Genomic DNA, 16,125 nt, shown 5'->3' with positions numbered 1-16,125 from the left:
TTATGCCGGGCGTGAGGTGAGTCACGTGGTCAGGCGGTGACCCAGCTGTAAGAGCGCATGCGCCAAGCCGGTGTCAGCTGCGGCCTATTGGAAACGTGGGGGCGGTGAGTTGCCCAGGGTACGGTTGAGCTGCAGACAAGTGACGGTCGAATTGCCGGAGACGGCGAAGATCGTCTCCCCTAGGTTAGTCAGATTAGGAGAACTTTGCATCAGCTAACGAAGCAAGTAAGGCGGCCTCTAAGCCTAACGACCGGATTTGGATGGAGTGCGCTTTAAAACCTACCTTTCACGGTACACCAATGCTGAAATCTAGATAAGGACTTTTGAATGACTAAAATAATAGAAAATTCTATCGAAATCGGCCAGGACTTTGTCAAAAGGAACCAAAACACATAAAGGGCATAAACGTCATTAAACGTGAAAATGTGATAACTGCACGCAATGGCCGAGTCAGCTGGAAGATGTGACTACCTGAAAACCAATTTGAGATAGCTTCCCGGGAAAGCATTGATTCACAAAGAATTTCCAAACACCAGAATAGGGCCTTCAGTCACAGAGTTTCATACAATAATTATTGTATGAAACTATATGGCTTCAGTGACTTCTTTCCTACCTGCATCACAGCGCCACCTGCCCGCATCAGAGCACCGGGCCTATGATCGATAGAAATCAGGCCAGATTAATTTCATGCCTGCCTGTTTCTGTTCGTAATGAGGCATCTTTTGTTACTCGCTCCCCGGGATGTGGTTCTGCGTGAAATTCTTCACGCGTCTGCTTTCCCTGCTGAAATAAAATACGCAGCGCAAGGTACACCTAGGCCCGTGAAAGCATGCATGAATATATGCTATCTTGCAAGTGGTGTGTGCTAGTTTAGAAACAAAATTAGCATCTCTTTTCTTTCTACTAAGCTCAACCGGATTTCGCCATTTACGACCGGCGCATCTTTTTGTCATTTCAGCAAAGCCCTTCCATAGGAACTGGGATATTCCAATCCACGTAAGCGTTTTCATTTTTCCTCGAGTTACGCGAAGACTCGGAAAAGTGGTCTGCAGTTATTTTAGTTCGTAATTTATTTATTGCCATTTTCTCTCGCCGTATAGCAAAGGACTCGTTCTCGCGTTCCTCCCTCAAAAAAATGCACCCGACGCCGCCGTACATTACTGCGCTTGCATGTTTGCGTGCAGAATCCACACAATATCGAGCCTCAGTTGTTGCACTTGGTGTGACATTATATAAATTACGCACCCAAGACGGGTCTTTGAGGTCAACCACTACGAATGAGTTCGCAAAGGTAAAAAAAAAAAAGAAACAAGCAATGATGACTAAAAAAAAGTTTGATTCGGAGACTCAGGTGTCTTTCTTAAAGCTGTTCAACACGCTTAAAACTTTTATGTGCGAGATAATGAGCGAATAGGGAGGGTATCCGTGGAGCCGCAATTGAGACTAGGAGGGCTCATCATGTAGCGAAAGCCAATGCGACGTGTGGCTGCGGCTTACGTCACGACGGAAAACGCAGCTCCAGGAGTGGCGCAGCGGGCTGAAATTCGGCCTCTCACAGAGCGGGCACAGGGCTAGGTGGTCCTTCAGCAGATGTGCTGCTCATGCGCGGAGGTCCGCACAAACGCTTTCCACTAATCACAGTACTTCCTCCGTTTGTGTTGTGTGCTGTGTAGATAAATATGACTCAAGGAACTTAAGTCTGCTTATGGGATTTGAAGGCAAAAGCCTAGAAAGTATTCCAGACTTCTTTAGGGCTACATCGTATTTGCGTCGCTTTTTTCGCTTTCAACATTTTGTCTGTTGGCGTCAAATATTCCGAGACTCAGCACACGTCACAGCTCCCCAAGAATCAGAGTTCTGCGTGGTGGGGGTCCGATCGTTCTATTATCGTGCCGTTGCGTCCGATTTTCAGGCGCTTGTACAAGTCTTACTTTTGCTCCTCCGCTTGCAACGTGCGGCTTTAGCGTGCTAGAAAGAAGCTCGGCTCCAACTCTATGGGCGCCAGTTCAATTACCACAACAAATAAATGGGTTTTTTTATTACCTCTTTACAGTGGCGGGCATTTTTCTCACAGGGGAATAACTACAATCACTAACACAGTTTCTATCACAATGGCGCACTTGAGGCTTTCGCCGTAAAAGAGACGCTTGGCGCCGCTCATGTGATGAAGGGAATTCGTAAGTTACGTAGTACGGGAGGGTAGACGGAAGGACGCCGAAACGCGCGAGCAAATTCAACGGTGTTTGTCGACACCTTCGCAAAACATTCCATTGGTTTGAGTGACTTGGCACAGTGCGGGGCTTTAAACACGCTGCTGAAAGATACGAGACCGAAATATAAAGAAGATGCACGGTAGGCTAAGCTGTTAAAATTTTTACTCAGATCATTCCACGGGGAACTCCAGCGCTTATTTAGAAGGGTCAAACCAGAAAAAAAAAACAAAAGTAGTGTCAATTATCACGGCAACCGTGCGAATTACTCTTAAAAATTTCTCAAGGCAGTCGCCTCTGATTGCCTAAGTACGCCACTCGGACATTTTCTGGGAAAAATATACCGTAAAAACTTGTTCCTAGAGCTGCTCCTGTGGCGCTGTGGTATAGCACTTGCTTTGAAAGTAGAAGACTCTGGTTCGAGCCCGGGAGTGCGGAAATTTGGTAGCTTCAGAATTTTTCAAGTCTTTGCTCTTCGTGAACTTGTTAGTGCTTTTTTTCATTCTGGTTATTGATGATTGTCGGGTTTAACGCGCCGATGCAACGCAGGCGATGAGGCGCGCCGTAGTGGAGGGCTCTGAAATAATTTTGACAACCTGGTGATCCTTAACGTGCACTGTAATCTCGAACACACGGTGTTTTTTTAGCCTCCATCAGAAAAGCGGCCGCCCCGGCCGGGGATCGAACCCACGTCTTCGAGCTCAACAGCGGAACGCGTTAGTCACTGAGCCACCGTGGCCGGGTTCATTCAGGTTATTGCCATATCAAGCGCCCGCCGCACATGTTTTCAAGAATTGGTTGCATTAGGTTTAATACAGGTGGCGTTCTGTGTCGTTGGGCTGGGTGGGATTTGGGTAGGTTAGGTAACTTCAGGTTACGTTATGTTCGGTGAGGTTATGTTATGTTGGGTTACGTTGGGAAGTAATAATATTAAGCGAACTGTAAACCAGCCAGCCTTTGTGGAACAAGAATTTTCCGGAGGTAATTCTTATGGCTGCCGTGAGATTAGACGCAGCCAAAACAAAATGCTCACCAGGTCACCATCATCATTACCCTAATCATCATCACCGCCATCATCATCATCACCACCACCTTGAAAAACTTCGACTGGAAAGCTTGCTTGATGAAATTGCTTCGACTGGGGCATTGTTGTGTATTTTATGATTGATTTTACTATTGGAAGTGTATTTGAAATTCCGCGCCGTATTTGGCACAACCCTCAAGCTAACACTGCTTCCGTGTAACCCTGAGTTTATATTCTGAGGGAGGGGCTCAAGGGCCGTAAATGGCTGAGCTCAGTCGGGGCAAGAACCGCAGCCCTACAGCAAATGGATTGCACAGCCAGACGTCTGGGTGTTCTTCGTCTTGTGGAATCGGCTTATCTAGCATCACAGTATACTTCTGCAGAACGAACGTCATCATCAGGAACATTTCCATCAAGGCGAACTTCTCTCCCGGGCACGATCTCTTACCTGTAAATAGAAGCGAGAAATGTCCAGTCAACACGTTGAAGCTACGTTTATTAAGTGTGTGGTGAAAATGTGTTCGTGAGAGCTTTCTCTTGAAAACAGTTACATGTGACATATTTGCCATGGATCTCTAAGGGGAACCCATCAACGCAACACACCCGCTGACTGGAAAAGGCGCGCACATCACTTATTGCGGATTAATGATCAACGGCAACCCAATCTATTAAATCCGCACCACGTGGGCTCGGCTGATATTCCTTGCCTAAGAAACCCCGACGCAAACAAGGGAAGCAAAAATCCGCACCATTTTCTGATTAATTTAGGTTAATCGCAAATTGCTCGATTTCTCCAACAATTCTCCAATCGAACGGACCAGAACCCGCGACACGCCAACTCTTCGGCGACACGAAGCAGGGTCGCCGTAACACCCATACCAAACGAGGTAAGGGTACATCTGAAACAAAATCCAGAACGTGGTCATTTAGTAGATCTCAGGTTTATACAGATAAGAAGCAGTAGCCGTAAACGCGCAGGTGACTTAGAAAAATCAGACAATACCGCGAAAAAAGCTCGAAGCGAGGAAGACCGGCTTCTCGTGACTAGATAGATTACAAATATTTTTATGTTCCCTGCTCCAATAGCTTTCCTGCCACACGTCTGATCAGTCGCTTCTTAGTACTTTTGCATTCAATTCTCCCATCACTATAGTGTACTTTGCTTTTACCTTAGTCACTGCCAATTCCACCTCCACGTAGAAACTTTCGTAGCTGGAAGTTTGAATATTCTAACACTGTGCGTCTTGTTTGTCTCTTCGTCCCAGCTCGATGTTTCCTTTCCCTAAAGTTGTACAATTTCTCCAGTTTCCTGCGGTACCTGTTTATGAACCGGGAAACCTACTCTAAATTTCTCCCTTTCGTCATGACCTCGGTAGCATAAAATATGGACACTACTCAGCACCTTAATACCCTCCCGTATTCATTCAACCCCGCGCAATGTTAGAATATCCCATTTATGACTGAAAGCTGTTCTAGTAGTAAATCTCAGCCACGCTCCCTCTGGAGGGTGTAGCGACACCATCGCCATGTCATCATGAGCGCCAGAATCATCATCAGCGGTGCCTGGCCAGCGTAAGCTGTGCCACGCGAGAGATCGAACACGACTGAGCAGGTGGGCGGTAGTTCGTCTTCGCCGCTCTCAGTTCTGGCAGGCATGCATGCGCTCTTCAAATAAATTTAGGGAGCCGCATCAGCCACACCAACCGAGTCTGCTCCCTACAAGGGCTTTAGCCCAGAACGTTGCCGCAATAAAATTCCACTGGCGGCATGTACGGACCGAGAGATTCTTGTCCCCCTCTGCTGTACCACTGACGTGGCCGCCGCCGTGGACAGGTGGACCCGCATGACACACATATGGCGAGTTAAAAAGAAATACAAATTTTCAATATCACCCAATGCGTCACCGGAACGTGCAAAAAAGCTAAACATGTCGGACCCATTCCTGAATCATGCAGTGTTTTTGCGCAGAAAATATTTGCAGTGTGAAGAATGGGGGAGCAGCAAGTATTTTCTAGAGCACACACGCACCCCCCTAATTTAGTTTTAAACCCATTAACAAAAAAGTAAGCAGACAAACAAATATAACTTTCACAGAAATCCTGGCGTTATCTAGAGCCATGCCTCTAAACTACACATACCGCTTTTATGTGAACGGCACGTTAGGATAATGTATCCTGTCATTGTGCTTTGCAAGACCTTGCTCATGCATAGCAAATAGCGCGAGAAACGGCACGCGCGTTGCTGGTACGTTTTATGGTACCGCTGCAGGACATGGTTTTGGACCAATAAACCACACAGTTAGGTCACTACTGGCTGTAATTGCTACGTCTTTTCTTGTTTTCAGCATTATATACCTTGGCATAACACCTCATCTTTCAGCATAGTTACATGTAACTTATATACGTATTACTTGCTCTTTCAGAAGCCACAATTTTCTAAAAACTAAGGATAACAATCACGAGCCAATCTCAATCTCATTTTCGTCTATAAACTGATAATCATATGGGTAAGAAAACACAGGCAAACCAACTTTAGCAGCCGCCTTGCATTTCTATCAGCTCTTCATCAACATTCTGGTTCGCACGAAAGCCTGTTTAATTAATAACCGATATAAAGGTAGGGGTGTGGAAGATGGAATGAATTACATTTGGAGATTGGGGCTCGACGTATATTGCCACATTTCTCTTTATGGGTTCTTCACGTCTTCTTATAGCGCTGAAACAGTGCGATTGAAGTTAAGTGTCTCTGCAAGCCATTGTAGATATGTTAAGCATGGTGTTTAGCACGGCATGATATTCTTCAGCAGTTCCCTTGGCCGTATTAGTACCCCGAGTGCCGTTCTTCATCTCAGGAGTATTCAGTGGGCCCAGGGTTAATCTTCTTATCTGAACCCTCGCGCCATTGCCTTCACTTTACATTGATTGATTGATTGTAGGGTTTAACGCGCCGACGCAACGCAGGCGATGAGGCGCGCCGTAGTGGAGGACTCCGGATTAATTTTCACCACCTGGGGATCTTTAACGTGCGCCGAAATCTCGTACACACGGGCGTTTTTGCTTTTCGCCTCCATCAGAAAAGCGGCCGCCGCGGCCGGGAATCGAACCCGCGACCTCGTGCTGAGCAGCGCAACGCCTTAGCCACTGAGCCACCGCGGCGGGTGCCTTCACTTTAGAAACTGCCAAAAATGATTTTAAAAATTGTGCAATTTCATGGTTTCCTAAAACGAATGAAATTGTTTCTTCTATCGCATTTGAATGGTGTTATGATCAAGAACAAGATAGTGTCCCACACACAAGTTGATTGATTGATTAATTGATTGACTGATTGATTTATTGACTGATTGACAGTGAGGCTTAACGCGCCTACGTTTCACAGGCGATGAGGGGCGCCGTAGTGCAGGGCTTCGGATTAATTTTGACAACCTGGGGATCTTAAACGCGCTCCAAAATCTCGACACACCGCCGGCGAATTCGCCTTCTGCCTCTATCAGAAAGGAGCCGCCGCGGGCCGGGATCGAATCCGTGCCCTTGGTTTTCAGCAGCACAGCGCCTTAACCTTTACGCCACCGCGGAGGTTGAAACTCACCCAAGGAAAACGGAACCAGGCTTTCTGGCTTTTCCTCATTAAAGGATCCGTCATCGTTTAGAAACCGGCTGGGGCGAAACTTGTGCGGTTCTCTCCAGTAGCGGGGATCCTTGTGCGCGGCCCACTTGTTGAGGAGAACCACAGTGCCCCTTGGTACAAAGAGATCACCGACGACGATATCTTCCCGTGCTCTGAAAAGTCGGGATTAGTGGCGGGAAAAATTAAAGACAGTCTATAATGTTCGAAAGATGCGAAGCACCTTGCAGAACGGTAGAATCTATTCGAAAAAAATCTTGCGCTATTGCTTTTCGTACACCTTAAACTGAGCTGTTCTTTTGTGGGGTCAGTTATAAAAATTCCCCGCATTTTCCCGAGGGGAAGAATGTGAAAGTGCGAATGCACGAGTTGAATTTGCGCGGTTCGGTAATGTTTGCGAAAGAGAGATCACACACACACACACAACTACAAAGAAAGAAAGATGCATTTATTCACAGACAGCTATTTGTGTTGTCGTTGTACTTGATTGCTAGAGCGGATCTCAGCTTTGAAATTTCGTGTCAGTACTCCTTTAAGCAGGTGCATTAGCCCTTCTCACGCCCGATTCTTGGCCAATCCCCCACGTGGGTATGTGCCATGTCAGCGGCCAGGCAGCGCACGCCCATCTCCCCCCGTTACCAAGGAAGACGAGGAGATTCCTGGCCAATCCCCCACGTGGGTATGTGCCATGTCAGCGGCCAGGCTGCGCGCGCCCATCTCCACGTGCGCGGACATCGCCGGTGTACGCAGGTTCAGGGTCGCTTAAGAAGTGCATTGCACTTAAAAGACGGAGTGGTTTTTGTTGCTGAACGACCCAAGTTGTTACTACGTTTAGATTTGTCCGTACACCATTTTTGACAAAACAATTGACTTTTGGAACAATTACAGAATGTTCTTTTGGCATCATGCCACGTCAGAGGTGCGTGCTCGTTACAATATTGGGCCACACAACACAAAAGTGTTTTTTCACATCGACAGTGGAGAAAGGCTTTCGCTTGTTCCGCCAAGGTCACTGCGGACACATGGAGTTGCCACAATCTCTTGATAAATTTACTTGTTTTGTTACCGCTTCTCGGGTATTGTTTTGGTACCGGTGCGTGAACAGGGCCAGTTATTTTACTCTGTGTTTCAAGCTCGAAGCAAGTTGGGGCTTAGCTCCAATCAGTTTCTTCTGTTGAATGCCTCGTCGGGCAATCTTTTTTGAGAGGGTGCCTGCGCCGGCTGGTCATTTGCCAACCCATACTGCTCATGATGATTCAACAAGTTTATGATTTATTCCGACGGTTCTGCAATGTACAACGTTCGGAAATAAGGTTGCGTAGTTCAGAATAAAGGCAGCCTGCTTTTAGCCATCTCTACCTAGACAACATATGTCAGAAAAAAACGTCGAAATAAAATAAAACAAAGTAAATCAAAAAGTCACTTAGTACTCGTTTGTTCGCCGCTTGTGTATTGTTTGTCTTGTGCTATGCAAAAGGTAGCTTCAACAAACGTTTATTTTTACTACACCCGTACTTTGCACTTCATTACGTGGCAATCAAATAAAACCTTGTTATGGAAAAGTGGCAATTTTTACGGCACGGTAGCATTTAGCGTGATTATGACCCGGCGCTTTTCATGAAACATTTTTCTGTAGAGTACCTAAGATTCGTTGCCTGCCACGTACGCCTGATTGAAAACAATTTCATTCGTGGAAGAACAGCAAGATTGACATAAACTATTTATTGTTAGGGTGCACCACTCACTATGCGAGAATAACGGTGTAGATGTTCGTGTAATCGAAAATGGGTGAAAGAAATTCTTAAAGTTATGCCTTTACAGGGTAAATAAATATCACGTTACGTTTACTGAAGTACCAGAGAAAAATATGTGCACACTACAAAGACAAACAACTATATGCACAAAAGCATGTAATTACACTATGACAAAACGCGGTGAACGCTGCCTTAAATTTAGCGTTTTGAAACAAACGCGAAAGTTCATGAGGATGCTTGGTGGGTTAGTTGGTGTAGCATCAGAAAGGCGTCGTCGTCTTTGTGCGTTGTTAACCCCTTTATGAGTCCCGAAAGGTCTATCTTGCTCGAGAATTACATTGACAGAGCAAAGTATATTTCTGTATCTCTGGAATTTGTTGACTGGTTCATCACTGCAACCGAAAAAAGCGTTGAAAACAGCAGCTTCTCTGCTGGTGTTTGAAAGAGCCGCTTTGAAAAGGTCGTGTTTTAAAAGGGGTATCTTTTCAACCAAAATAAACATTCATTTATCAGTTTCATTCATTTCATTCATTTATCCGCTCTACCATTATTATAGGCCTCTGAGCCAGCCCTTTCCTTAAGTTACATCTATCTATCTATCAGTTTGAATGGAGGAATGATTCCTTTTTCCTACCGGATCTAGACCACTGCTGCAACGCCCCTTGGCAATGGATCATTTTACGCCAAATTGGGCTGTCTTATCTTCCCATAGAAGTATATCTGTTATTTTACTTACAACGTCTTTCGAAGTATTTGTTGGTTCGGCCGGAAGATGACTTATCCTCTGTTTCTTGCAGCACATGGAAGCCCGAACAATATAACTTTCCCTAACATCATCCTAATGGAAGGTAGGATGTCTTTAGAGAAAGTGGTATACCAATTCATGACGTTTACCTGATATCCGTAAGCGCTACTTATCATGCTTATTCCCATGGCTGTCTGTTCTTAAGTGCTGCCTTCCAGGGTGCGTAGTAGCAAGTGGTAGGTTCGATTCCTTAAGTTATTATCCAAGGCACGCATTTGTTTTGCTCCATTATTCGTTGGGACAGAGCTAACCCACCTGTTCATTATCTATAATAAGATAGTGCTTCTCTAGTGTACTCCATACATTGTCACTCTGCGCCTAGTTTTTTCTTTCTTCTTTCTCTTTTGATTAGCAGTTACGGCATGTGAAACGCAATAATATTTAGATTCTGTTCTATTTTTCGTTGCCTAGGCTAAAGCGCTTTCTCACCGCTTGACCTTATGCATAACCTACTTTGTGTATTAACACAGCATGTGTTCCCTGTCTGCAAATTGCAACTGTTACCCTCGGATAGTCAAACGTCATTGCTTGCTGTAAATATTGTTTTGATGCCAGCCGCAATTGACAGGTGGGAATTTTAAGACAAATATTTGAAATAATAGTTCAGAGTTGTCTAGAACACACGTCTTCCAGCTAACAGCCCCGCTTACATAGCAAAATTATGAAAATAAACACGAATTATATTTTGTGCAATGGTTGCCGCAGAATTGGCCAATGGTTAAGGACCCCAACGATTCTTTGAAATGTTGCTCGATCCCCAGTTTTAAGAACCACCACCGTCATGAAATAAAATGCACGTGACCCACTCTCTTGGAATTTTGATGGGTGCCGCTTTCCATCGCTCCACTTCCCACAGCCAGGCCAGCGTGAACGGCATGCTCTTTCGGTCTTTCCATGTGGGGCACCGGTGCTGTCCGACGATGTCGTCAATTTCCTGTTGAACGTTCCTTTGAAAAGTGTCTTTGTGGATGGCCAGGAGTACGAAAGTCTGTTGCATGGAGTCCCAGGGGGACATTGTTCCAGCAACAATGAAGTTACCAATGTGCCCAATCAGATATCTGTCTGAAGGAAAAAAGGGCGAACAAACTTAGCCACAACGTACAAAGTAACTGAGGCAAATAAGAATGGAGGAATTTGTCAGAATTCTGTTCGATTTCACTCTGTGAAGAAGGGTGAAAAGCGAAGCTGGGAAAAGTCCACGGATTGCACTAAGCAAAACAGTTTGTTTTGTAATTTGCGATAGGGCGTACTTCCTTACCAATTAGCTAAATGAAACCTGAAACGACTAGTTTTTCTAGCGGACAATCATGGAGGTGACTGTTTCCCTGCCACTTCATTGGCATCTTTAACCCAAAACCCGTTGACCACAAAGTGGGAAAAATCTCATGATTAAGCCGGTTTATCCACGCAGCTCTGCGTGAAAACCTAGGTATATAGAGCTGCGCTGTAAAACGTAATCCTTCAAAAAAAGGTACTATCGACATCAAATGAAACGCGTACACGACAATAAAAACAGGAACGTGCGAAATTGAAAACTACTGTTCGTAGGGTTCATATAATGCCTTGCTATTGGTATGTTTAGAAATGCACTTTTCCCAACTTTGTTTTTGTAACTAAGCCACGAGTCATTTTGGCTTGCATGGAAAGAAATCGCGCTGTTTGTGTGTTCAGGTTCATGTTTTCATGTTCGCGTTTCATTTGACGCCGATAGCACATGCGAGTTCTGGATTTAGCCGACAGGATTGTTTTTCCTGAACTTCTCTTTCTATTGTAAGGCTATATAGTGTCCATAGAAAGCCAGTCGCTACCAGATATCAGATCAATTTTTCCATAAAAGGGACCTGAAATGAAATGACGAAAAATTGAGCGAGCACGCACAGTTGTGTGCGGACTTGCCCATTACCTCTTTCTCATGTGAATGAGTCTAGAGTGCCCCAGCAGCCTCGAAGAGACGTTTGGGATGCAAAGGGGCGATAGTGTGCATAGATATCATTTCTTAATACGGAATTGTTGAGTATTGAGTTGTTAAACCCGTTTAGTAAGTTAAGGAGCACACATGGACTGAAATAGTTAATTTTGGTCGCCCTTTAAACCAGAGAGAGAAAGAGAATAAATTTCGCCCACCTCCCCGCGAGGGGAACCCTGTGTAGATGCGACGCATTGTGGGGTTCACTTGGTGTTTCCGTTGGATTGATTCTGAAATTGCGTGAAACGTGTCGGGAACGCGTATGATTATTATGTTTTAAAATTATTATTATGTTTTATTGGCCAATCTTGGTCAAACTCTCTAAGTGGTATGCTTGGGGCTTCGCTGTCGCAACGACCTTTACTCCATCATTGTTGCTGTAAGTGGGAGCTTCTTTTCTTTTATTGCAAGTGTTAATCATTGCCCCATCATGCGTTGTATGAGCAGCTTCTTGACGTAGTTTGAATGAGTCAAGGATATAAGGCGCGTTCGTAGCATTTGATTCTGTCTCGGTTTTGTGGCGCAGTGGGAAGAGCACCATGTACCTCGCGTTCCGCCCACGGAGTCGTGGGATCGAAACCGGGCGCCGCTAACTATTATTTTTTTTATAGTGTAGGGGGAGGTGCGGACAACGCCGTATGGAGGGACAAGGCGAGTGAATGAGATGCAGTCGCATCTAATATGTTTAATAGAGCAAACTGCGGTGGTTGGGCAGTCGCTCAGGGGGTGGGTTCGCCTCAGTCCAGGTACCCTTGGGCCTTGTCTGCAGCCCTGGCACGGGTCACCAGAAAGATCTGGTCAGCGTGATGGGAGCTGGTCAGCAGGCCCTCCCACTGCTCTGGGGAAGGGTTGGGATTGATGATAAACGATGGGTTGTTTTGACAGGCCCACACCATGTTGTAGATAGTATTAAAAGAGGGGCAGAAGTGACAGGTGAGTGTGTATCGGGTAGGGGAACGAGCGTGCAGGATCATAAGTGTTTGTTTGTAATCGACGCCAGATGATTGCTTGCTCCTTGGTTAGTTGAGGGCGAGGTTTAGGCAAAGTGAGGCTAAGGTTGCTATAATGGTGCAGGATATCGAGTGTGATGGAACAGCGGGAGGTGGAGGAGGCTGGACCGTGAGGCGTGAGCCGCCTCATTTCTATCGAGGGACGAGTGGCCGGGCGTCCACACGATGTACAGCTCGGGGAGGGGATTGATTGATGCGAGCATGCGTAATGGGGGAAGTGAAATGCGTCCACGTTGAATGATACGGCAGGCTTGCTGGGAATGTGTTATTATTGTAAGGTATTCGGAGCCAGTTGTAGCGGCCATGGCTGTGGCGATTTCTTCGGCAGTGGTGGTTGATGTCGAGAGAGTTGTGAGGGAGGTGAGAAATGTACGTTCTCAGTTTACAAGCGCCAGAGCATGAGCGAGTCGGGGTGAAAGCGGAATTGGGATCGAAGATGTTTAACCAAAGAGTCTTCTACCTTGGTTGAATTCTTGGTGCATATTGTTGGGAATTTTGCATACAGTATTGTGGGACCGAATTGAAGATGGAATGCACTGAAGGGCTTGTATAGCAGGTGGGGTCGGTTATCCGAGGGCCTGGAGGACGTGTCGGCCGGTAGTGGTAAGGAGGAGTCCTCAAAGAAGACGATACAATACGACTTATTCAAGCACTTTCAATTTGTCGCATCACATATTTCACCCCAGACATTTCCCTCAAACTCAGAGAACGGGGGAAAGCCGACATACTAATTCGAAAGCTTTCAAAATTGGACTTGGCCTCCCCGCTCAAACCTCTACTTGTCGTTTCCTTCAACTCGGAATCCACAATACCCTCGAAGAACTCGTGAAAGCTCAACGCAACAGCCATCTCACCAGGCTTTAAACAAGAGAAATAAATTCATTACGGTAGTTCTAAACATTAAGAACTAAAAACGTTTCTTGTTTTTAGTGTTTCGTAAAGTGTTTTGAAATATTAAAAACAAAGAGTGAAAAATTTTCTCTCGCGTTCTTCCACGTCTGCCCCAAATGTGCGTGCACATCAAGGTGGAAACAAGAGAAATAAATTCATTACGGTAGTTCTAAACATTAAGAACTAAAAACGTTTCTTGTTTTTAGTGTTTCGTAAAGTGTTTTGAAATATTAAAAACAAAGAGTGAAAAATTTTCTCTCGCGTTCTTCCACGTCTGCCCCAAATGTGCGTGCACATCAAGGTGGAAACTGCGGGAATTTTGAAACGCTCCTAATTACGTTGTTGAATGCAGGAAAAAAAAAACGACTGGAATTGCGAAAGAGTGTATTGCCGTTACGAGGAGTATTCTGAGCACTCTAGATATTTATTGTTGCGGTAAGATTGCGCAAAAAAGTTTGCTTAGGGAATCTGTGTGTTCCTCCACTTTTTCGAACGCAAAAAAAAATTGCTTAGGCTATGTGTGTGTTCGTCCACTTTTTCGAGCATGTTAGTGTTTTGCGTAATCGCACTGAAATCTATGTCGGTATCATATGTAAATTAGAGACACTCTTTGGCTTGGGAGAAAACATTCGCTGCTCCCTTACAGGGGTCCGCAGACAAAAATGTCTGATCCACGCAGTGAAAAAAATTTACTTGCGTTGAGTGCCTAGGCCACTGAAAATAATGAAAATAGTGAGTGTAGGCTACATATTAGCACTAACCGCTTCTTCACAGCCGCATTTCCGATTCTGCATAGTTCACCCCTCACCCTTACGGACAATCAGTTCGTAAAAGACATCGCCGGAGCGGGTTTGTGTTCCTCCCACTGGGGAAGGCAGAGAGAAGGGAGCTTGCCGGCACTGCCGATTTCTTTCTTCGAACCGCAGAACTTGCGTGGAGACGAAGCTGCTGTTCTCAGACGAGCGGCGTCGACGTTCAAGCCGAACCGCTGTTCGAACCGGTGTTCGAACCGCTGTTTCAGCCGATTTCACTGGGGGTGGAAGTGGGTTTAATTTTATCGACCTATTCGTTCAGCCAGAACAGTACTCTGAGAATCGTTTACACTGGCACATGTAGAACAACGAAAAAGTGTAGCAATAACATGGGGACAGGAATGAAAACAACAATCGGATTGGGACTCAGTACAGCGTGTCGTTGGCGCAGTTTGTGTTGCATCGTTAAGAAGAAAAACTGCGCTTGAAGGAGGGGACTAAGATGATAAATAGGACGGGAGCAGAGTCACAAAACACCAGGGATGCAAAAACACAAAATAATAGAAAAACTAGACTATTGCTCTCATAGCTATTGTACTCCCCACAATATACACATAAAACATTCCCACCACGTACGCACTGTCCCGATGCTGTCTGTAACCACCTCTCAGACTCAGTCGAGTGAATAATGAATAATATTACATTTTTTAGAGCCCCTTCACTTCGTTGAAAATTCCAGTTTGTCTTAAACTATCGGACCTGATTTCCTACGCAAACAAACCAGCTCCCCACAATTCAAAGGAACCATACCTTAGCACTGAGGTATTGCTTTTAGGTTATTTTGCGTTGAATAATACTTATTAAGATAAGTCAGTAGCAACATATTTAGTGAAGAAAGTCCAGAGGTCATTTAGGCGATATCAAGGGCTTGATTGCGGAAAATGATTAGTGGATCCTGTTGCGCAACAAATAAAAATTGCCATTACGGTTAGATTATTACGGTCTTGTCAATAAAAAAACGGCGTGAAGAAACGCTTACTAAAATTGATGTTGATGAATACAAGTGCTCGTGCTTTCGTCTTTACATCGGTTAGCCACTGCCTGAGCAATAGTGACACGGGCAAGGGCTCCCATTTGAGTCGCTTAGCGGGGATTGTACTGCTGACGATACTGACATTCCTATCAGATGCAGTAATAAGAGCTATGGGGTTGCGCAAATACAGTGGTCGTTAAACGGGAGAAGGGTCAGGTTGGTGAAATAAAAAAACGTCTTGCTTCACGTAGTCCCGAAGGGTTAATATTGTTCGTAGACTGAAGATTCTTTTCAGATCGGCACTGCTTATACATGTCATATAGTGGATTAGTATTTTCCGAGCCCTTTCTTGCTTACAAGATATTAGTTATTATGTTTGTGTGTAAAGAACAGGACAAAAGCATAAATAATCGCAGTAACTACATATGGATGTTGTGCGGATTTAATGGGTGGTTTTTTCGAACTACTCCCACTACAGAAGCTATTGAAAGATGGTTACTCACACTGAAAAGGTGAGTCTGGGTTGCATTTTGTCTCCTCAATTTTTTTCAAGTAGAGGTGGACAAAATCATCGTTGGAATCAGCTTCCGAAGAATGGTCGTATTCCGACAGTTTGGATCTAGGAAGGTTTTTGCGTTTAGAAAGATTCAAAGCAACGGGAGGATATTGATGCCATAAACGTCAGTAGCAGATGGCCCAGAATATTTACAGGTAACAGATTAAGGTTTATTGCTTCACGTTAGATTTACGTTAGACGTAAGTCTAATGCGAACTTCACGTTAGACGTAAGTATAGTGAAAAACCTATACTACTCAACAGGAAGCCCTGAGGAAGTGAGTGCTGCAATTATTGAAATGCGGTAGTTGTTGTGATGTAAGACAAGAGCACGACTTTTCAAAACTGGAAATTGCCCGGTGAGGTCAGTATAAAGAGGTACAGAATGTATCAAAGCAGGCATAAAACTAGTGAAATAATAGCACAAATAAAACCTTCAAGTTTTTGATGCACTGCTCATGGAATCAGTATCCTATATATCGTAATAATAATAAACAAAGGGTA

General features: G+C 44.9%; 1 protein-coding gene across 1 annotated transcript; it reads right to left on the bottom strand.

Annotated features, from left to right (window-relative positions):
• Positions 1 to 3,449: 3,449 nt before the first annotated feature.
• LOC144142117 (cytochrome P450 2D1-like) lies at positions 3,450 to 10,470 on the bottom strand. Its single transcript, XM_077673520.1, has 3 exons — positions 10,221 to 10,470; positions 6,820 to 7,010; positions 3,450 to 3,682 (listed from the first exon to the last, which is right to left on the bottom strand). Exons 1-3 carry the CDS (start codon positions 10,427 to 10,429, stop codon positions 3,483 to 3,485), a joined length of 600 nt encoding a protein of 199 aa, XP_077529646.1. The 5' UTR covers positions 10,430 to 10,470; the 3' UTR covers positions 3,450 to 3,482.
• Positions 10,471 to 16,125: the final 5,655 nt, after the last annotated feature.

This window comes from Haemaphysalis longicornis, unplaced genomic scaffold (genome assembly GCF_048455015.1).
Source record: "Haemaphysalis longicornis isolate Haplotype H1 unplaced genomic scaffold, Haemaphysalis longicornis Haplotype H1 scaffold_6, whole genome shotgun sequence".
Lineage (NCBI taxonomy): Eukaryota > Metazoa > Arthropoda > Arachnida > Ixodida > Ixodidae > Haemaphysalis > Haemaphysalis longicornis.
The sequence above is the reverse complement of the archived record's forward strand: the minus strand, read 5'-3'. Positions and strand labels throughout refer to the sequence as shown.